At 42.2% G+C, this 23,563-nt stretch overlaps 1 protein-coding gene across 16 annotated transcripts in view; it reads right to left on the bottom strand.

Moving 5' to 3' along the window:
- The window catches only part of caska (calcium/calmodulin-dependent serine protein kinase a), a 175,464-nt gene that overhangs the window by 27,516 nt on the left and 124,385 nt on the right, over positions 1–23,563 (bottom strand). For 8 of the 16 annotated variants that reach the window (XM_014412508.4, XM_014412516.4, XM_014412515.4 and 5 more), the window contains 2 exons: positions 10,649–10,726; positions 4,697–4,744 (listed from right to left, as the gene is read on the bottom strand). In XM_014412508.4, coding sequence (XP_014267994.1) covers positions 4,697–4,744; positions 10,649–10,726 — 126 coding nt within the window. The remainder of the gene's footprint in view (positions 1–4,696; positions 4,745–10,648; positions 10,727–23,563) is intronic. The other 8 variants (XM_014412513.4, XM_014412514.4, XM_014412520.4 and 5 more) reach the window with 1 other exon arrangement.

A 23,563-nucleotide genomic window follows, 5' to 3' on the forward strand; every position in this document is an offset into this window, starting at 1 on the left:
AACTTTGGACACCACTCAGCAAGTCAAGAATCTGGTCAAGCTTTTGCTCCTCCTCCTGCCCTGTGGAAGCCACTTGGCTTGATGTCAGCTCCAGTTATGTTGCGCCTGACTGGTGAATGTGGCATTGTAGAGGTGAGGCCTCTGCATTGAGGAGTTTCAATGTACTTCTCCATATCAAACAGCAGTGTTTAGTTCACGAACGTGCATGGGGTCCAGGTATTCATTATCGCTACACTGTAATAATCACATTTACTTGTTACCCTCAAGAGCTGGCACTTACTGGCATGTCAAAGCAACATGCATTAATACATCAGCAACTAAGTCACAAGTACAGCCAAATGAGATAAAAATCGCATCTCCTCTGTAATAGCCAGATATGGATGCTATTTCAACACTTAAGAGAACTGCATGGACATTTTACAGGACAACATTATTGTTTAAACTATAGAGGAAAAACGGTCAGGTTCACCTTTAACCCTGTGTTTTGTTTGTTTCTTGGCAAGTGAATTGAACTAAAAATATGTGTGTACGGAGATAGATAGATTTGCATCCATTAATTGTTACTAGGGCGCGATACCACTTTTTTATGTCCGATACCGATATCATAAATTTGGATATCAGCCGATACCGATATGAATCCGATATAGTGCTTTTTAATCAATAAAACTGTTATTTTAATATCTTGGTGCTTTTTGTATAAGTTTATACTCAAGTTAAAAAACAAAAACAAAAAACAAAACAAAACACTAAAGCTATTCTGTTATACCTGTATGCAAAAAATACACTGCACCCAAAATATTTCATAGTTTAGCAACACTGATCAATCTAATAAACTTAAACCTACTCCATCCTCCCTATTCTGGTATTTTAAAGAGTAAGCACCCTAACTAATAGGGTTCTAAAACTCCCTGCAAAAAAAATAAGGAACCACCCCCCACCTCATGATGCTTAATCGACGTAATCAATTTGATGCAGTGTGAAAAAAAAAAGCCCAGAAATAAATTATTTTTCAAGAATAATTAAATAGATTCAACATCTTTCTTCAACAGAGTTGCAGACTGCACAGATGGTACCTTCCCAAAGGAAAAAGTAGGGGAGACCGGGGATAGTTGTAACACTTTCAATTTCTCCAATCAGGGCTAAGTTTCAAATGATGTGACTCATCCTGTGCATGCCCAATTCAGTTCTGCTATCACATGTGAAAAATCAGCACATTTTGTCGAACACAGACAATTTAACATGAAAAAAGTAATTTGTATGCCAAAAAGTAAGTTTTTCTACTTTATTTCAATTTGTAATAGCATTATCTGCTTTGCAGTTAAACTCATCAAACTTAAATTATGTTATTTGTATGTCTATGGGGATATATTCTGTGTAGGTCTTTAGTGCTAATGTTTTAGCCGTTGGCTGTAATGTTAGCTAGTTCATGGCTATAGGAGTCTGGGTCAGTTGTAACAGCAACAGTCTGGGTCAGTTGTAACAATAATGCAGATGTTACAACTTACCACACTATTACTTTAACTTATATTGAACAAGTTGGGGCAACGACATCAGCAGAGAGAGGTTCACTGGTCGCATTTGTATATGCGGTTAATGCCATTGGCAACACAATTCCTCCACTGTTTGTGTTCCCCACACATACATTATGCAGACCACTGTGTCAGAGATGGACCAGTAGGAAGTACTGGTAGTGGAAATAAATCAGGATGGGTGCAAGAAACAGATTTCTTCATCTTTCTGAAGCACTTTGCAAACCACACCAAGGTAAGCCATGATAAAAAGTAATGGAATTGCGATGCTGGTGAACAACTACATTTTTTCAGCTTCATTGTTATGTTCAAAATTGGTGCAAGAGTTGTAGGTTATAATGCCCACTGAGCCAATGAGGCCAAACCCAAGGAAGACCAATCAAAATTAATGAAATATTCAGTTGCAGAAAATTCCATAATTTGTCTTTTTTGGGGGGCTGGAATATGTTCAAAAGCTAGATTTCTGCATTCTGTCACACACACACACAGCTACATAAATGGCTCTAAGTGCATTCATGTGTTGAATAAACAAAGATTACACGTTAATGTTTTGTTAGTACCCTTATTTCATTGTGTTACATTTCACCCCAGGATATGTTACAACTAACCCAGACTATGGGGTTAATTGTAACATTTCACTCTTCGTGTTTGAGACCATACCATGCAATGGGTAATTGTGCTGCAGAGAAAATAGCTGCACTATTTAATAGCAGAGACATGTAAATACTTTGCATTACATTTTGAATCCACTACCTTAAAAGACCTCCAAGTTACAGACAGAAATGTCAAAAATGTTACAACTATCCCCGGTCTCCCCTACTATAGCTTACTAGGGTATATTAGACTTAATAGTTACTATATACAGTAACGGACTTCTATACATTTTACATCAGATTAAAACTTTGGGTGTAAGATTCAAATAATTATTTATTAAAAGCTAGACATTTTAAATGAGAATAAGAAAGAAAAGTAGGTCTTTGTGCCCCCTTCTCCCTGTTCATGCCCTATCGGCCCCCCTGGCTAAACTTTGCTAGATCCGCCCCTGCACAGTTACCAGCCGTCAGCGACGTAGAAAAAGATCCAGGTGTAGAAAGTAATATTAAATAAATTCTAACAACAGCTTATCAAGCTTAAACGTGCTGCTGTTGTTCAGCCGCTGGTTTCCTCTTTCTGGTGCAAAGTGGGCCAAAAACAAACAAGAGAGACGGACTCGCGACAGAAAAGCCGATCAGCTGATCATTGATCAGTTTCACCATTGAAGTAGCAGCAGGAGAGTGAGAGAGGCAGTCGCTCCATATATCGGTTGTTAAGCTTAATGTGGGAATGCTTTACAAACATTCAGAGATAAACTCACACACTTGCTTTACTTCTCTCTGGGATCACTTCCTCGGAGATGAAATGCTGGATTGGTAGCAAGGCTACAAATACACACAGCCGCTCTATCACGTGAGCACACTGCTCCGACGTGCTACGGTTATGAGCTGAGTTATGCCATGTCGCAAGTTTTGTGAGGTGCTTTTTTGATATTTAATGGATCGGATTACATTTTTTATTTCTCTCCAATATCCGATCCAGTAATTTACGTCAGTATCGGACCGATACCGATACGTAATATCGGATCGGTCCATCTCTATTAGTTACACACCAGGGATCACTGTGAGGCCATCAGTTACAATGAGAAACAAAACTCCACCAGCTGGACAAAGAGAAAAAGCTGAGGCAAATGCACAGTTATGTGAATCCGAGTTAAAAAACAAACAAACATACAAACAAAAAAGACCAACAACAACAGAAAAAACCCCAACAGTGTTGTCACCTCCCATGTCAACGGTGAACAAATGTCCATAGAAATTAGAAACACCCACCAGGCACCAGATGTTCTTTTCTGGGCTAAATGCGGTGGACCTTTAAATTTTTTTACTTGCTGAAGAGAAAACATGTGGCAAGTTTAGTCTAAATCACATGTTTAGCTCTTGTTATGAATTTACGTGAGAATCATCTATATTTTAAAAGTTGTCTTCAGCTTTGGAGTAATACCAGGATAATAGATTACAAATATGGATAACCTTTCTGAATCTAAAAAGTGAAACCACTGCATTAGTGACTCAAACCTGCATACTTTCTCGTGGCCAGCAGAGGGCAAGAGATACAGTTTCTGATGGTTTAGAAGTCTATGAGAGAAGTGCACATCACTTCCTCTGACCCATGACCTTTGATGAGTTTATGATCTCAATCACCAATTTTAGTTCTTAATAAAATAAGACTCGTTTTATTCAGTAATTATATTCCCCATCAAAATTAAAAGGGGGGATGCTTCAGAGAAGGCCTACACAATGACTGACAAGTCACACGCAGTGCCCTTCAGTCAAACTGGTTTTAAAAAGCTAATGTGGGGACAATCAAAACACCCGGTTTGAGGCTTGATAACCTCAAATTGAGGGCCTCACTAAGCACGGGGTGATCCATGGATCAACATATATACACAGTGTAAGTTGAGGATCATTTCTCATACATTCTGTCAAATGACAGGCAGAAGGTCATTTTCTCTGACCCCATGTCACAATTGTATTTAGGCCAAGGGGCAATCCTCCAGAGCGGAAATACTGAGCCAACGTGGAATTAGCAGAAACTACAGTTCCATTTAAGGCTGCCTGGACAGGAGTCAAGCCTCATAGCCTCATGTCAAAATTTGTTGTTTTAAAACCAATACTTACAATATGTTACAAAATTAACCAAGCTAGATACCCTTAATTAATAATTTAAGACTCCAGTCTTTCATCTGTATGTTGTAGCGTCTAGCTCCATGGCAGCAGTCAGATTGCTAACACTGAATGCCAATCAATGAGTGAAGTTACATCATCTTTTATATTGTACACAGCTCCGATGTGAGAAAATGAAAAGTTAAATTTAGTGCAGTGTTCACCTTGGTTTTCTATGAGGTTATATCCTCTATTACAGAATGTTGTGGCTTAATGTTTGCCCTTAAAATTTTGATTATAAAATATATTTATGTGGACTTGAAGAAGAGTGATCATTTACCCACCGATCAAAACTGCAGCAGTCACACTTAAGTAAAACTCCATCCAATACTGTAACACTTTCAAAGCCAAGGAAACTACTTCTAACTGATGCCCAGTGAACATTGCAGTAGTGTAATGAGGTCTTACATCTTCCAGAAGTTTCAAAGCGCCACAGGCTCCATCTTGGGAGGAAATCTTAAGTGGAGGAAGACACAAAGAAGCATTATAAAAGCTGTTGACTCTTGTTTTCAGGACTCACAGGTAAAGGGTTAAAGGTCAGTAATGACAGAGGTCGGGTTAAATCAAGTTCGACCCCTGCCTTTAATCAGTACAAGCCGCTTTTTAAACAGGCTGTAAATCTGGGTAGTTTGTGTGTAGATTAGTATCAACAGCCAAAGTGAAACCTTCCCTCCTGAGAGAGAACAGTTCCAAAACTACACCAACAAAACTCATTTTACTGATTAGACATGACAGTGTAGAGGTAAAAAGGAGCGTATTAGTGCAGCCCGCAAGAAAAAGCTTTGCTGAAGTTTGAATAGTCTTCAAACTGCCCTGCTGCAGCAGAAACCCACAGGAGCCCACTGGAAGTTACCGTCTGATTGGTTCAAAGCAATTCAGCGTTAGCCAGAGTGAATCAGCAGAGACAGAGGTGAAGCAGAGGAGGAAGGCAGGGTAGTCCCTGAAAGCACAGCCAAGATTAAACAATACGTTACTCTGAGGTCAAACTATGCTGGAGAAGTTGGAGGCCAGTACAAGTTTACTTGAGCTAAAAATTCCCTTGCACAGCAGTGCAATACAGTCAGGAAATGCCAAATTGGAGGAGAGCATGAACAGGTCTAGGACTAAATACCATTGTCAATATTCACAAATCAAGACTAAAAGTAGCTCCCAACTTGCCAATTTAGGGGGAACATATCAGTCTTCACTTGACAAAGCAGTTTGAAAATCTGAGAGAAGGTAGAGATAATCCAGAGACAGCAGCATCCATTTAGCAATATGGTCATATATTAAAGATCTAATCATCTCACTAACGATCAGCAACATCGATCTTCTGTGATCGATCTGATCGTTGATCATTCAAAGACCAACTCCTATCGGTTTGCTTTCATCCCATCTATCCATCCATGTAATATCAAACCCTAGTTTCAATCATATCATCATATGAAAGTCTTTGAAAATGGACTATTTTAAGTTTTTTGTTGCCATTTAAGTCTCAGCTGAAAGAAACTAAGTTGACTTGGGGTCAAAGTAATCAACAGAGTTTCAAATTAAGAAAAACAAAAACCCTGGGACAGACTGGCGACCTGTCCAGGGTGTACCCGCCCCTCGCCCTATGATGGCTGGGATGAACATGCACCATTGTAACAGTATTTACATGACACTTTCATAAGAAAAAGCATGACCAATTCCTCTGAAATCAAAACAACCATCATTCAATAAATTAAAAACAATAAATCGATGGTGAACATGTGTTTTCCCACATATACTGGTGTAAGGGCACCAAACCACCATATACTGCACTTCTTGGCTCAGGCAAATTATATGGCTTAATAATAATATAAGCAGACAGGATACTTCTGTACAAAAAAAAAAGTTTGGTGACACCATTTAGTGTGTATTTAAGTATCTGACAGTAGGTTTTCTGTAGAGACAGATCTAAAACTAATAAAAGACAGATGAAAGTCTGCGACAGCAACACTAAAACGCTGTTTTTATTCCCACAAACTAACTGCATCTGGTGTGGCTTCATCGCGAACTCTTGATCCATTTTCTGAAAATGTGAACCAGAATCTATAAGCCCAAATGAAGTCCACAGACACAGAGCTGCGTTAATTAGCCAGATCTCTTTGACATGAACCAAAGCTACATAAAAACAGAGCCCCGCTCCCAGTAAATGGTTTTCCCCGTCTGGAGAGCTTTGGGATTTACAACGCCAGCCCTCGCCCACTCTCTCAGTTGTCGGACTTTTTAATTGCTCCCTTAACAAAGCACACACACGTAAACACAGCAACATTTTGTGCAGCTGCCTGCATGCATGGCTGTTCAGAAAACTACTCACAATGCACACCACAGTCCCACTCTTTCCTCTCACATGCTCCCTGTTCTTTCAGCCTTCTTGTTAAGCAGCAGCTTCTCTCTGCATCCTGCTTGATGGTGAGGCCAGACTAACTGCATGTTTGTCAGCTCATCATAGTCACCGTCAGATGCTGGAGACTATTATAAGAAAAACCAGACTAAGAGCATTAACAAACCCATCATTGTTAGTGTTTTTGTGTCTATGCCTCATGTAGCAGAGTGTAATGAGGAAGGTCAAATACAGACGCTGTAGGTCTCTTTTTAAAAACACACAGGCCAGTGTGTTCTTAAGGCGGGGCCTGGGCTAACAACACACACGAGCTCAGTGGAGTTTGAGCCGAGACGCAGAGCAATTGCAGTGGGGGTGCGGTATGAATTAAAAAACAAACAAACAAACTTGGACACAGCTAGCATAATGGACAGGTTTTTGATGGGGCTCCCACACAAACTCAAAGCAGAAGATAAAGCATTGTCAAATATGTTTCCAAACCAACTTCCTTCAAACCCAAATACTAGAAAATATGTGCAAATCAAAAGTAAATGATTTAACCAAGCATTGCTAGCTGCACGCCATAAGACAGGAAGAGGAAACAGTGGCTGGAAATAACTCATGTGGTTACGCAGCGAAAACGCAGGGCTTCAAGTAGCTGGTTAAAAAGCTCAACCCAAGGTCCAACATTCCAGGTATAGCAGCAGGTAGAGATTTACTATTGCACAATAATGCTGCCACTACTGGCATCTTGTTGGAACACATTCACACTTCAGATTAGGTAATGTGTCATCAATGACAGCAGCTCACTGAGAAAATGGAATTACTCTAATCCCACTAGAGGATGGCTGCAAAAGCAATCACCATAGACCCCATGCCCCAAATAAGCCAACAAAATAAAATAACTACCTAACTTTAAACTTCTCCATTTGGATATTGTTCAGGCTTAAATTAAGGGACGACTGGCTGATGTGGTAACATAGACCAATGTAGCAGATTGCTCTCCTCTTCACATCCACAATTGTTAGTTACTATACTGTGCCTCTCAACAATGTTTATTTTTAAGTGAACTATGACAAATAATATGGGTTGCTGTGTGGTACACATATGTTCCAGATTAGGTAAGTGACATTATTGTACTGTGTCTATATGTTATTTAGCACTGATTAGCAGGTATCTGCATCCATGTGTAGCACCCACACAATTTATGGATGCAACTTGTAGAGACCAGAAACCGGTGGATGATGTCATAGTGGGCATATCAATCTTTTATATGTAGTCAATAAGTGAAAACGGTAGCATGGTGCCATTGACTAGCTAGCTAGTGTTAATAGGCTAAGATACCTTTTCAGTGGTTTCACAGATAATCTATACTGTCACTAATAATATACTGTTATTTACTCTGATTGGGGCAATCTGATGACCAAAGGTTCAGCATTACAGTAACCAGCTACAGGCCACCTATGCAGGTTTTGCTATGTATGCTCTACATATTAGCATGCATTTATTTATTTATTTATTTATTTGAATAGATTTTATAGTATTATCTACACTGTGTCTGCAGGTTCATCTTCCAGCAATAAGAGAGTACAGCACTGGCATCTATAACAGATAACTCTCCTGTCACTTGCTGCTGCTGATAAAAAAAATACTTACTTTAATTTTACAAGAGAAATGTCGCTGACGACATAAGACGAGCCAGTGTTGCTTAATAATAGTCAGAAAAGTGTGAAAGCACACCGCTGCTAAATTTAAGAATGTAAGATCTGCAACTAAGCTATCAACGTGTAAAGTTGATGCTGTGGGTGTTTATGGCTGGACTGCCATTACACCCTTGTATCAAGTATAATTCACTGTCAGACTGATTTGATTGCAGGTCAAACAGAATCAAATTTACACTTAGCAGCTTTAAGGAAGCTATTATGCTCCTCCTATTATGCTTTCACTTATTTTCCATCAAATAATGCTCCAATGGTCGATGTTCATTTTAAACAAGGTCAAGGTTTCAAATAATGAGGTCAGTGTATGTATAATTAATCTATGTGAGCCAACAGCTCAGATTGCTCTAAACACTTGGTGTCAGACAGTTTTTCTACTCTTTGCTTTGCATGAAATCCAAAAACACAGCCCACTCACCTGTTGTTTAAACATTTTGTTTGGTAGCCAATCAGAAGGAACACTGGGTTTCCTATCTTAAAACACATATATTCACCCCTTTAAGGCAGATGACATATATGAAACCCTGCCAGCATATATCCTGCTGTCATCACAATCATTTCTCAGAAAACCTCTAACAAATATGAAGTTTGCTTAGCTGACAGTGCTGAAGTTAGCCACTGCTCTTCAGATGGGGCATAGGCTGCCTGTGAAGCATTCATTTCAAGTCTTCCATGCAGTAGTATCCATTCTTATTTGGATGGACATGCTCAATATTTTGGTATATTCTGCACTTTGTTTGAAAGCGCTTTATAAATAAAGTTATTATTATTATCAAATTGAAGCAAATGAAGAGATCTTCTATTCAATACTATTTCTCTTTACATGAGAAGAAACAGCATGAGGGATGCCCTGCCTGTCTGGGGTCTACAACACTAGCAGAATGCTGACTGAACCCAAAGAAAATGTGTTTTGTCACCAGCTCTAGCGTTCAACCCTGAGGAAGACGGGTGACATTTGTGTAGGAAGTGCTGGGAAAGACAACATATCTGTTTTCTCTGTTTTGCCACACAGTGGTGAAGCTGCAGGTGGAGTGGCATACTCCACTGGTTTTCAGGGTTTTCTTCCTACCCTTAACAATTGTAAAAATACACGCGGCCCTGTTCCCGGATTTTGTTTTAGAGCCAGCCTCTACAAGGGTCAAATCAGTGACTACCCACATCCCTGTGCCTTGCTATGGATAGTAACTGGACCTGGACGGTGGGGTGGAAGATGGCTTAGTTAACCGAACACATATTGAGCTGTGCCTGGTTGCTTATCTGGCCCTATGGTGGCTTCTAAAGTCTTTCGTCTAAGCACTGCATCTCAGGTGGACAACATTTATTAGACTTTAGTCTTCAGTGCCTCCATCATGAGGTCTGTCACCATGCTCCACACATACCAGGCAATATTCTTCTGTTTTACTAGCCAAATGTAAAGCTTTATCTAAACAGAGGCTTTTCCATTCGTTCTGTGGAGGCCATCTTTATAGTTTACAGTACCAAAGATCTCTTGTTGCCTCAGGGTGTGCAAGCACTTTCTACCAGGGGAATGGCAACCTCATGGGCCCTTCTATGAGCGACTATCAGCTGGATGTGAAAGCTCCTTCAGTGGCTCATTCTGTCTTTTCTGTCATGCACTAGGGTGCTGGTGGTTAGGCTCTTGTTTGGTAGTATGAGAGAGATTTTTCCTGAAGGAGAGACACTAAGTACAGCACCAAGTCGCCCCACCACACAGCTGCACTCCGTGAAGAGCCGATATTTAAGGGATAACTGTGAAGACGACAGGGGCTATCAGTGCAGGTGTCACATATGTAATCACATGTAAACAAAGGGGGGAAAATATACTGTATTTTTGTACCTCGTTCCTCTCCTTCACAGAACAGAAGGTGCTTTTTTTCCCCTCTCTTTTTTTTTTTTTTTTTTAAATAAACAGACCTTAATGAAACAGAACCTCAAGTACAAATACGACTCCATAGACTCTAGTGCTTAATGTCTTATTAGAATAACAGCAACAAGAAAATCATAGGGAATTATTTTCAATTTTGTTAAGGCCACCCCAGACACACTTTAAGGACCCCTGGTTGTGCCAAGACCCACAAACAAACAGCAGCTTCTTTAAAGGTGAGCAGAGCGATCGATGGCAGTGAAGAGTTGAGAGTTTTAGTGAGCAAGAGGATTAATGCAGCCTGAGCAGAAACAGAAGTGTGTGGTGAACAAGAGAAAAGCAGTAAGTGTGTCATCCATACGAGGTATTAAATTCATCACACACATCGCATGAATGCAAGTGTTGATGTGAAGAATGTAAGCGTGGGAGGAAAATAATGCACGTTTTCTCACCTCTTTGGCTCTCTGCACGGCATCACTGGGGGGGTTTCGGATCTGTGGGGATGACTTGGTGTTGATCTTATCGTAGAGCTGAAAGATAAAAAGCACAAGGACAATGAGCTGGACAGCGAGACTGTGACCAGAAATGAGTTTTCACTGAGGTCAACACGACCAACGACACGTCTTCTACATATTTGCTATATCAGACAAAGCTGTTCATGGCTGCAACATTCACATAGTAACTTCCTGATGCTACATCAATATCGCTTTATTGAACACATTTGAAAATGTGGGAATGTGTACATGCTTCCACTTTATTTTCACGGTTGAGTTCTAATATACATATACGAGTTACAAAAAACCCCAACAAAGAGCAACAACCACAACAAAAATCCCAGCATTACCTTTTTTGGCAATTTGCGCTACAGTAGCTCATCTGTTGGATCGGACCGCGTGGGCCACTTTTTAATCACTGATCACTGCAGACTGGGAACACCCCACAAGATCTGCACTTTTTAAGATTCTCTGACCCAGTTGTCCAGCTATCACAATTTGGCCCGTGTCCCACACGTGCTCGCATCCTTGCGCCTGCCCATTCTTCCTGCATCCAACACATCAACTTTGAGGACAAGAGAATCCTTAACATAACGCAACCACTAACAGGTGCCATGATGAAGAGATAATCAGTGTTATTCACGTCACCTGTCAATGTTATGCCTGATCAGTGTATAGAGACACATAAGATATGGAGAGAAAACTATATTAATAAAAAACAAAACAAAAAAAACACTACGACAACAAAAAAGAAAAACTCTTCAAAGACCAAATAAGAATGGATAAATGTATTTTGAATAATGTCTTCTGTGGCCAAGGCTAAGCCAAACAGTATTTGTATAGCGCTTTACTTAGTCCCTGAGGACCCCAAAGCGCTTTACACTACAGTCAGTCATTCACACACTGGTGATGGCAGCTACAGTGTAGCCACAGCTGCCCCGGGGCGCACTGACAGAGGCGAAATCCACAAGAACAGCACACATTTGCAAAATAATGTGTGGCACCTTAGAACCATTCAACCACTTCCATCCTCTGACCGTTAGATTTGCTCTCAGCTCCTTCAACAAACCACTGAATGAGGGGGATGTTTTAGGAACATTGATGTTTCATTCACTAATAACCAAGAGCACAAAGACATTCTGACAGTAGGCGGTGGCCCAACACCTTACTCTGCTCTTCAGGCTGTTTTTCCCTTTTATATATTATATTAAACACATTATATACATTATATTTAAACCCAGAAAATGGTTAGAGCCTTAATGTTTATCAGAACACGGTCAATGTGCGTATGTGCACAAAACTGCTCAACTAGTACACCTTTCCAAGTTTTATGAGTAGAAATTCACAAGGTTTCAGCAGCAACAACAACCACATCTCTCTCTTTGGCTGCATCAAGTGCACACAAAATTAAAATTGATGTAACACTTAAACTTAAAGCAGTTTCTATGAAAAAGCGTAAGCTTGAGTGCTGATGCCACTTTTACAGTTTGCCCCCCCCGTCCTAAAACCGCCACAACCTTGTTTCCTCATCACTCTGACTGAAAGACAACAGACACAAGCTTATAAAAATCCTGTGACTAATAAACAGCACTGCTCTGCATCGCCGATGTTTATTAACGAGACTGCATGTCTGGATAGAAAAGTGGCCCTGGACACAGTCCAAACAAAAGCAGCAGCTGAAGCTCAAATCAAAGCAGAGGGTAGCTTTTTGGAACAAAAGACACAGACAACCACAGCTGTGGAAAGCAGCTCTAATCATATACAAAGCAACAACAATGTGATGTTTGAGGAGCAACTTGTAGTTTTCATTTAACCTGCTCTGCAGTGCATGAGCGGGCTGCATAATGTGTACAAAGAAAAGCACTCTCGGAGGCAGACACAGAGTCACAGACAAACTGTGTTTGTACCAGCCCTAGACTCAACGCTGCTCTGTTCTCCCTCTTACAAACACGACAGCAGACGACATCATGCAGCGCACAATGATAAACATTAACCTAAAAAATCTTTTTGCATTTTGTACACCAAGTACATGTAGCTGCTGTTTCACTGCACTGAGACATTCACTTTGCTTCTAGTTTGAATCAAAAGTGTCTGCAGCTGTCTTAAGAAAAGCGTGCCTTCGTGGAGGGGGTGAAATGCACAAACAGAAGTCGTCTGTGGTGCTACACATGCCCAAAACTGAAGTTTGAAGTTGTGCGACTAAATACTCGGCTGCCCCAGATTCTTATTTTCTGGTTCACGATCACAAAAAAAGCCCCAAAATATTTATTTTATATATATATATATATATATATATATATATATTGTGGGGATGAACAAAAGTATTTTACCAGCATAATATAATCTGCAGTATGATCATTGCTTTAACAATGTAATAGATAGCTTTAAGATGGCCTTAAGATGTTTATGATGATGCTAACTTTGTATTTCAGGGGCAGTTATAATTATTTTATACATATTGCATATCTGTGCTTATTTGAGTTGATGTTCAGGTTCTTTAAAGGTCGTAAGCCTCACTGACGTGACTGTTCAGGTGATACATGCTGAGGGAAAACTAGAACATAGAAGGAATTGCAATACATGCTTACAAAACACTTATATTAGTTTATTTTATTATCTTTTATATGTTCATATTCTTATATTAAGGTTTTAGTAGAGGTTCTTGGTTAAAACATTTATTTAGTAGAAGACATACACATAGTCTCAGTGAGCTTCTGGTCTGGTAAAAGGTCAGAAGTGCAACAGGTGAATTGAGAAAGAGCATTTGAGGACGAGACACAGACAGTAGGTGAAGAGGTGACACAAAGAGCATGTGAGGTCAACACATACACACACACACACACACACTTTAAATTAGATTTATTTAGAGGAGAGGTTAGTTATGTTTGGCTGTAACTGCAAAATTGTCTTGGTAAAAGAGGAACCGTTTCTTGGTGTCTCGGCAAGAAAGAGGAACAAGACAAGAACTGAAAGGTAGACAGGAAGGGCTAGCCATGAAAATAGAAGATGATTTTCTAGGTGAAAAGTCATGATGATGTTGATCTGATCTATGTATAAAATGTATCTGTGACGCATGAAGGGGCGTCAGTAAACAAACCCTGATGTTATAAAATAATTGTTTGTGCTTTAGTAAGTTGAAGATCAATTGCTGTGTTCAGTGATCTTCCCACATGTGAATTAAAATCTTCGTTTGACTTCACCCGGCCGGACCAGTGTGGTTATTTTTCGATCACCTCTTGTACCCTTTCTCAATTCTTGAATCTTAACATTTGGGGGCTTCGTCCGGTGGTTGAGTAAGGGAAAAAAGTGGAGGTGTGAGCGGTGGTCCGAGGTGGTCAGACGGGCAGACATGAATTCCAGTGGTTGAAGTGAGTGGGCATAAGCCGGCTTATCCAAAAGGTAAGGCACTACCTGTTGAATTATTTCCAAAGTGTGCCAAATTGGACATGATAAAATTTAAGTCTACTCACTGAAATTACTGGTGCATGTCTGTTTTGATTTTGATAAGAATCGGAGGATTTAAAGCAGTTGGACTGCTGGTAATGATTGAATACGGTTGGACCGTTTAGTAGGTTAGGGAATTTGGTTATTTTTTGGTTATAAGGTTGGACCTGCTTCAGTCTTACACTTGGTTGGGTGTTTTACTGTTGTTCCAAAGTATTATAAATTACTCAAGAACGCCAGTTGGACTGGTAGGAAGCGCAGTGCTCAGAGGTAACGCTTGCCAATGCAAAGGACGCTTATGCATTGTCCTCGAAGAGGGATAGTCAGTTGGTCACTGTGGAGCTTGGGGCACTCCAGAATAACTAGGAGTTAGAATCTCCTTACCGTTTGGAACGGTATCTGCGCTTTTTTGGGCAGCAAAGGTTGGACCTTGGGTGTTGGACACTTTTAAATTGAGTTAGGGAGTTTAGAGATGAGGCCAGAAACTGTTGGACAGATACTGGTGAATTGATCGCAAAAAACTCAGGGAGTTTATCGGTTAAACTGTTATGTTAAATTTGTCGAAATTCGATAGGTGTTAAAAGGTTTAAAATCTGTGCAGTTGTAAATATAAGACGTCTCTGTAATAAAAAAAGATCTCTGTGGGTCGAGTCAGCAATGCACTGACTGCCTGCTGCTATTCTTAGATGAAGAGTGTGTGTGCATGCAAATGAGGCAGCAGATGCAGAGCGCATGAGAGGACTATGCTTTCGGTTTTGTGTGTCATTCAGCTCTATAACTATTGTTTGCAAATGTGGATAAATGTCTGCAATTAAAATGCTGGCTTAGTAAATAATAACATTGTAAATATATGAATGGTGATAGCGTTTCAAAATAGAATATAAGAATTGTTTGTGTTTAAAACCAACGTTTAGGTAAAGAAGATTTAAGGTGGATTTGAAGGCATAAACAAAAAAAATAAAAGGGTTACAGTCTGCAAGGGTTGTTAATTCATGAGCTGACTGGATGCAGAGTAAATGGAGTGGTCATCCTGAGAGGATTGAATGATGCTCTAACTCTGTGGTCAAGTCAGACATAGGCTTTAAGCAACCATGAGCCACTAATAAGCGTGACAAATTAATGAGTATGTGTAAATTGAATTTGTTAAATAGCTTTGATAGGAGTAACTCAATGAGCACGCAATAAAGTGGACCTGTTAGAACCTGTTTGACATTTGTCGCTTTAACAATAAATGATTATATTGTGTCCCATGCACTAAACAGTCCCATTTAATACTGTAAAATCGTTGTTTAAATAGAATAAGCAAACATGCCTGTGCTTTATTTTGCAATCTGTAACATACAAATTGCAGAGGAAGAGGGTCGACTAGAGGTGACCTGCAAATGTCACATAGTGACTGAGGAAGGTGTTTCACCTTATGAGATGACAGTGTGGTCCGAGATTGAGCTGCATGAGCTAAATGCCTATATACAACGTTGTCTATTTCTATTTCAAGGCTTAAAGGAGATGACTGAGCATGAAAATGATCCAAATTGGGAGCCCACAGAGGCTGCCCACTTTGCTCAGGTTATGGTAGAGTCGGTACTAGACGGTTTTGATTCTGATATGCTTGCCTGGGAAATAATGTAATTATCTGTGGAGATGTCTCCAAGCGATTAGTAGATTTAAAGGAGACAAATGTGTGCTTGAGAGTGCGTGGTTGAAATTGTATGTGTGCGTGTGCGTTTGATATGTGGGAGCCTTCTCGGGCAACGATTTTTTGTTAAACCTGTGGCAGGCTGTGCAACATGGAGAAAGCTTTGACATAATGTCATAAAGGTGATTTCTTGGTTTTAGACTTATTAGTACGGGACAAGTTGAGGGACCCTTGAGGGTGTGTTGCTGTAAAGTATATAAGGGACGCGCAGCGCCGTTAATGGGTTTAAAATAAATGAAAAAACACTAATCCGAGGAACTATTGGAGAGGTAAGTATACGGAGGTGAGCGCGTTGCGCATAAGGGTTGCTGGTGTCATATATTAACACTTTGAGGGCGAATAATTTTGATTGAGTGTCAACGCTTGAGAACGCGAGGGCAGCGTCTAAAGTGCTGGGTTAAACTTTGTGTATCACCGAGCAGGGGAAGAGGAGCCAGTGGTTGCGAGAACAGCGAGACGAAGACTGAAACCGAAAGTTAAGCGTGTCTGGGTGACCTAGACCAAGAAGGTAGAGTCGACCAACGCCATTGGAAGAGGTAAGTCTGTGTTTCAGAGAATGGCTGACAGCTTGGGTGCGACACCTAGTGGGAAAAGGGGATGCAAACCTCTGAAGGATCAGCTTGAACAGCTTAAGAAAGCTATTCGTTTGGCTTCACCTGGAGCATTAAAAGCAGCAGAGAAAGAGTGCCAAGCGATGGAGGTTGAGGTAAGTAAACTTATTACATCCCAACAGAAAGGGCTGGGTGATAAAATACCTCTGAGCTTGGTGTTAAAAACTGAAGGAGAAGTGTATGGACAAATGCATGAGCCCCCACGTGCGTTAATAGAGGCATTAACGGTATTGGAGGTTATAAAGCAGAGAGTAATGCAGGGAGGGCCAGAAGAGGAGAATGAAGACCGTGCGACGTCATCAGAAGAAGAGGACGATGAGGAGGACGAAGATGGAGGACCTGAGCCCCAACCAAGTACAAGCCTAATTTTGAGGAAAAGAAGTGTGAAGAGAGACCAAGCACAGAGACAGCCCATATTTAGGAGCTCAAAGGGAAAAGGAAAGTCGAGGAAGAGTAGAAAAGTGAGTTTTGAACAAGGAGCTCCTGACCCTGGTTTAAATCTGCCTTTAATAGCAGGTCCAAAGAACGAACCAGTTTATCGCGCCTATAAGGTGAGAGATTTGGAAGCATTGGTTAAACAACTTCCACCAATAACCAAGGGAGAACATTGGGAAGGAGAAGAATTAGCGCTGGGCGATTTTCGCGCTTTGGCCGGACGTTGTATGCTGGGTGGTGGGTTAGCAGATGTAGAGCAGATAGCTCAAACAACCAGATATGCAAATGACCTGAAATATCATGAGGTGCAGAATGACTTAGCAGATGCAGTCCGGGAGAAGGACCCAACTCCTAACTCTGGAGCCATTCCAAAAATTATTTGGGATCCCAAAAACACACCCAGAGAGTGTTTAGCTAAAGCAAAGGAACAATGGTTGTTAGGAACAGGAATACATCCGGGGAAGGAGGGTGAAAGTAGAGCGTGGTTTCGTTCAGCAGTGCTGGCAGGGCTGCCCAACCAGGTTGCAGTTGACTTGGAAAAGAACCCAGATTTTGCCGTTGCAGACTCGGTGCAGTGGGATAGACATGTGACCCACAGACTTCAGCGGGAACAGGATTTGACGAACAAACAAAAGAAAGAGTTAGATGAAGTACAGGCGCAGCTGCTTAGGCTGCAGCTGGGTGAGGCTCGCGAAAAATATAATGCGAAGAAAAAAGAACTGAAAGAACTAAATAAGACTATAATGGTGGCAAGGTCTCAGCCCGATCCTGTGCCTGACTGGCCAGATCAGGATCCGGGTCTCTACCCTGATGACCGTTGGCCCGCCAATGCACCAAGGCAGCGTCAACCCGTAGGGAATTGGGGGACCGGTGGACCGCAGAGAGGGCGTGGTGGATCCGTGAGGGGAGGACAAAGGGCTCGGAATCCAGGGAATCCTAATAATGTGTCTTGGACTGGCTGTTACAGCTGTGGAGCAGAAGGACACTGGTCCCGAGAATGCCCTGAATCGCAGCGAAATTATCAGAGGCGAGGCTATCAGCCCCAGGCACGAGGAGCCCCAAGACAAAGAGTTGCTTACAGGGGAGCGCATCAAGCTCCAAACCCGAATGCAGCACCAGCCGCCCAGTACCCAGTAGCTGACTGGGGCTGGGAGGGGGAGCAATACTGACGGAGCCCGGAGAAACCGAACAGCGTGGGAACGACAGAACCCATGCTGTCGATGACCGTGGAAGGCACTGAATTGCCCTTCCTGGTGGATACTGGAGCAACATACTTAACATTGAAAGACACACCAGACAGTGCAACACTCTCCTGTCACACAGTTAATGTGGTAGGCTTTTCCGGGATTCCAATGACACTGCCATTGACGGATCCAGCATTGACAAAGCTGGGAAAACAGACTTTGAAACACCAATATGTGGTGTCCTCACAGGTGCCTGCAAATCTCATGGGCAGGGACCTGCTTGTGAAACTGGGAGCCACAATCATGTGCTCACCAGATGGACTGATTGTTACTTTGCCTGGAGGAAAAGAATTCCCGTGTCTGGGATCACCTTCAAAGACTCAATATCTAGTCCAGAACTCTGAACAACCCACTGCCGAAATCTACTGGGGGAGGCTGGTGGAAGAAGGCATTCTGAGACATTATCAGCTATGGAAACCCTGGATAATGAGCCTGGCCGTCTACTCCCCTCCGCGAGATCCTTTCCACGTTACACTCTTTTATGATAGGGAAGATAACGATATCTATCGGGAACAGTTCCAGTCTGATCTTGAGGGACAGACGTGGAATGTGCAAACACATAACATTTATGTTGGACCAGAAGGTGTGGCCGCGGCTGTGAAATTTACTGATGAACAACTGCCTTGGTACAATGTGGGAGAGGATTCAGCCCCTCACATTACATTGGCGGTCCACGAGGGTCATGGGCCAAGAGATCTGGGACCAATGGTCAAGCGGGCGCTGGACAACGCATGCTGGCAAAGCACCCAAATTCCAAATGTCTGGTATGCACCAAAATGTAAAATATATCGCATAACTTGTTTGTCCAACGATGCAGTGATCTTAGAACATAAAGAAATCTCCAGAATACATGGCAGGGAAAGAATGGATCATCCTGATGCAGTAGCGGAGCTCTCAAAATTGCCTGGTACTTTGTGGTCCGCAGGGCCCACAGATGTAGGTCTAGCTAACTGTTCGCCTGTCCTGTTCCAGCTGAAGTCTGACATACCAATTAACAGACTACAATATAAGCACAAAACTGAAGCAGAAGAAGGTATAGCTGAAACCATTGAAGGACTGTGGAAGGCAGGAGTGCTTGAGCCCTGATGGTCATTTTGGAACACACCTATTTTGCCAGTGGAAAAACATGGGACAGGGAAGTACCGTATGGCACATGATTTGAGAGCAATAAATGCCATGCTGAGGACTGACACTGTGCCTGTACCAAATCCCTACACGGCTCTGACCGAAATTACTGGGGACCAAAAGTGGTTCACATGTATTGACCTAGCGAATGCATTCTTTTGTCTCCCACTGCACGAGTCACTCAGAGACATTTTCTCATTCACATACAGAGGCCGCAAATTTAGGTACACACGCCTACCACAAGGCTTTGCACTCTCACCAGGAATTTTTAATCAGGTGTTGAAAGAGGCATTGTCCCCATGTCAACTGCCAGGGGGCTGTACATTAATACAGTATGTTGATGATCTTCTTATTGCAGCCCCGTCAGCAGCGGCCTGTACGGCAGCATCGCTCGTGGTGTTGAACAGATTGGCGGAGTGTGGCTTCAAAGTGAGCAAAGAAAAACTGCAGTTGGTCCGGCCAGAGGTAACATTCCTGGGCCGGGTGATCGCACACAGATCAGTGGGGTTAATGAACACACACAGAGACCAAATTCTGACACATCCAAAACCAAGAACTGTGAAGGAGTTGCTTTCCTTTCTTGGCTTGACAGGTTACAGCAGGCAGTCCATTCCGAACTATGCGGGTAAAACGGCCCCTTTAAGGGACCTGATCAAGAAAGTTGGTGTTCGAAATCTGAAGGCTGAATTGCCTTGGACGCCGGACACAGAGACAGCGTTCATTTCACTAAAACAGGATTTGTCAAGAGCCACAGATCTGGCCACACCTAACTATGATGAGGCATTTTATCTTGATGTTTCAGAAACAAAGGGAGTTGTGAATGGTGTGTTGTTTCAGAAAAAAGGGGGAGGTAGGGATGTACTTATGTATGTCAGCATAAGATTAAATTCAACAGAAGCAAGGCATCCCACATGCACACAACACGCAGCAGGAGTAGCAAAGATAATTCAGAAAACAGCACATATAGTGAGGGAACACCCACTGAAAGTGCTTACTACACACAGTGTAGTGGCCTATGTGAACTCACAGGTATTCACAATGACTCCATTGACGCAACAAAGGTTGAGCAAAATTTTAGAGGCGCCAAATTTGATATTCACACATGAAGGAATAAATATGGCGGACCTAATGGGGTCAGGAGAACCACATGACTGTATTAAGAAAGCCCAGCTTGAAGGAAAAATCAGGGAAGACCTAAAGGCAGAGCCCATACTTGGAGCTGAGGATTGGTTCACAGATGGATGCTGCCACAGAGATGAAGAAGGATTGATAGCCGGCTATGCAGTAGTCTGTAGAGTAGGAACTGAGTTTCAGGTGAAAGAAGCAGGAAAAATTGAGGGACAACAGTCGGCCCAGAGAGCTGAAGTGATAGCCCTAACTCGAGCCCTGAGGTTGGCTAAAAATATGAGAGTGAACATCTACACTGACTCAGCATATGCATTTGGAGCAGCTCATGTGGAACTGGCTCAGTGGAAGAGAGCCGGGTTCAGGACGGCCACTAATGCACCCATCTGTCACAAAAAGGAAATGGAGGAACTGGAAAAGGCCCTGGAGGACCCAGACGAGGTAAGTATTATAAAATGCAAAGGCCACTCACAAGCAGACAGTATGGTGGCAAGAGGAAATCAGAAAGCTGACGAAGCCGCAAAGGAAGCAGCGGGCTACAAAGGACAGAGACAACTGGTGCAGGTAACCCCAGAAGAGGAGGGTAGCACTAACAGCATGGAAGAAGTTAGAAAGGCTCAGGAGGAGACATCCCCAGAGGAAAAGGGGGTGTGGGAAAACAAAGGAGCCTGGCAAGATGGCGGTTTGTGGAGGGGGCCAGATGGGCGTCCCGCTTTAACGGCCAAAATGGCGGAACAAAAGGTGAATGAGGCTCACGGGCTTGGTCACGTGGGAGTGAAACAGATGGAGAGAAATTTGTGCCGATGGTGGCATCCTGATTTGAGAAGGATGATACTGGAAAAGGCCAGAACGTGCCTAATTTGTGGGGCACACAACCCAAAGCCAGCAGTAAAACCTGAAGCTGGTAAGTTTCTCATGCCAGAAAGGCCAGGAGAAGAGGTCGTGATTGATTATACCGACATGATTGATACAGGCCCAGGTGGGGTGAGGTATTTGTTGGTGTGTGTGGATGTTCTGACTGGATGGCCCGAAGCATGGGCGACCAAATGTGAAGATGCGAAAAGTGTGATTAAGTGCTTAATCAATCATTACATTCCAAGGCATGGGTTTCCCAAGAGAATTAGATCAGACAATGGTACTCACTTCAAGAATAAAGATTTGCAAGAGGTAGAGAGGATGTTGGGAGTGCAACATAAGTTCGGGACGGTCTATCATCCTCAATTTCAAGGAAAGGTAGAGAGGATGAACCTAAATTTGAAAAACAAGTTGGCTAAAATTTGTGCGCAGACAGGGCTAAATTGGGTCGCAGCCCTGCCCATTGCTTTGATGACCATAAGATGTTCTGTTAACCAATCCACAGGTTTCACCCCTTATGAGCTGCTGACTGGGAGACAGTTTCCAGCACCCTGGACAGTGGTCCCGGTGGAGCAGCCCAGGACAAGCAACAGGTCTCATGCAGAATATTTTAATGAGTTGAAGGCTCTTGTGTCCAGCTTTACAAAACAGGTCACTTGTGAGAGACCCACGGGGAACGGAGAGGTCCCGGACGCAAAGGCAGTGTGGCTGAAGGTCATTAAGCGAAAGTGGGAGGAGCCCCGCTGGATTGGTCCGTATGAGGTGACCGCCCGGACGGCTACAGCAGTCCAGCTGAAAGGGAAAGGCGACACCTGGTACCACTGGTCGCAGTGTGCACCCGCACACGAGAGCTTGGTGGAGGAAAATTCGTCTTTAAAGAACGCAGGTGTCAAGAAACAGAGGCAGAATAAACCTCTTCCCCTGTGCAACGGGCCGACCAGTAGTCTACCTGGAAGGCCGAAGAAAGAAGAGCAGCCTAGGAGGAGATCGCCGCGCCTACAGAAAGGAGTGGTAACAAATTGAGAGTTTGAAAAGGGGTGGTTTAAATAAAAAGAGTAAAAAAGGGAAAGTGGAAGGGGCTTGTTCTGTCAATTATGTTGTCTCTATCTGTATTGGTGGGTATTTTGGTGACTTGTGGTTGTTGTCTCATTCCTTGTGCCCGAAGGTTGGTAGAGAAAGTGATTGTAAAGGCAGTGGACCCTGGGGCGGTGGCCCCTGTGTCCATGATGCCGATGATGGATCTGGAGGTAGCCGAGTGGACTGAGGAGTGAACAACAACCTGTGTATCGACCTCTGGTGTGCCAGAGGTCGTAAGGGGGAATTGTGGGGATGAACAAAAGTATTTTACCAGCATAATATAATCTGCAGTATGATCATTGCTTTAACAATGTAATAGATAGCTTTAAGATGGCCTTAAGATGTTTATGATGATGCTAACTTTGTATTTCAGGGGCAGTTATAATTATTTTATACATATTGCATATCTGTGCTTATTTGAGTTGATGTTCAGGTTCTTTAAAGGTCGTAAGCCTCACTGACGTGACTGTTCAGGTGATACATGCTGAGGGAAAACTAGAACATAGAAGGAATTGCAATACATGCTTACAAAACACTTATATTAGTTTATTTTATTATCTTTTATATGTTCATATTCTTATATTAAGGTTTTAGTAGAGGTTCTTGGTTAAAACATTTATTTAGTAGAAGACATACACATAGTCTCAGTGAGCTTCTGGTCTGGTAAAAGGTCAGAAGTGCAACAGGTGAATTGAGAAAGAGCATTTGAGGACGAGACACAGACAGTAGGTGAAGAGGTGACACAAAGAGCATGTGAGGTCAACACATACACACACACACACACACACTTTAAATTAGATTTATTTAGAGGAGAGGTTAGTTATGTTTGGCTGTAACTGCAAAATTGTCTTGGTAAAAGAGGAACCGTTTCTTGGTGTCTCGGCAAGAAAGAGGAACAAGACAAGAACTGAAAGGTAGACAGGAAGGGCTAGCCATGAAAATAGAAGATGATTTTCTAGGTGAAAAGTCATGATGATGTTGATCTGATCTATGTATAAAATGTATCTGTGACGCATGAAGGGGCGTCAGTAAACAAACCCTGATGTTATAAAATAATTGTTTGTGCTTTAGTAAGTTGAAGATCAATTGCTGTGTTCAGTGATCTTCCCACATGTGAATTAAAATCTTCGTTTGACTTCACCCGGCCGGACCAGTGTGGTTATTTTTCGATCACCTCTTGTACCCTTTCTCAATTCTTGAATCTTAACAATATATATATATTTCTAAAAAAAATATTTTTTAAACAATGACAATCCTAATT

This window comes from Maylandia zebra, linkage group LG16 (genome assembly GCF_041146795.1).
Source record: "Maylandia zebra isolate NMK-2024a linkage group LG16, Mzebra_GT3a, whole genome shotgun sequence".
Taxonomy (NCBI): Eukaryota; Metazoa; Chordata; class Actinopteri; order Cichliformes; family Cichlidae; genus Maylandia; species Maylandia zebra.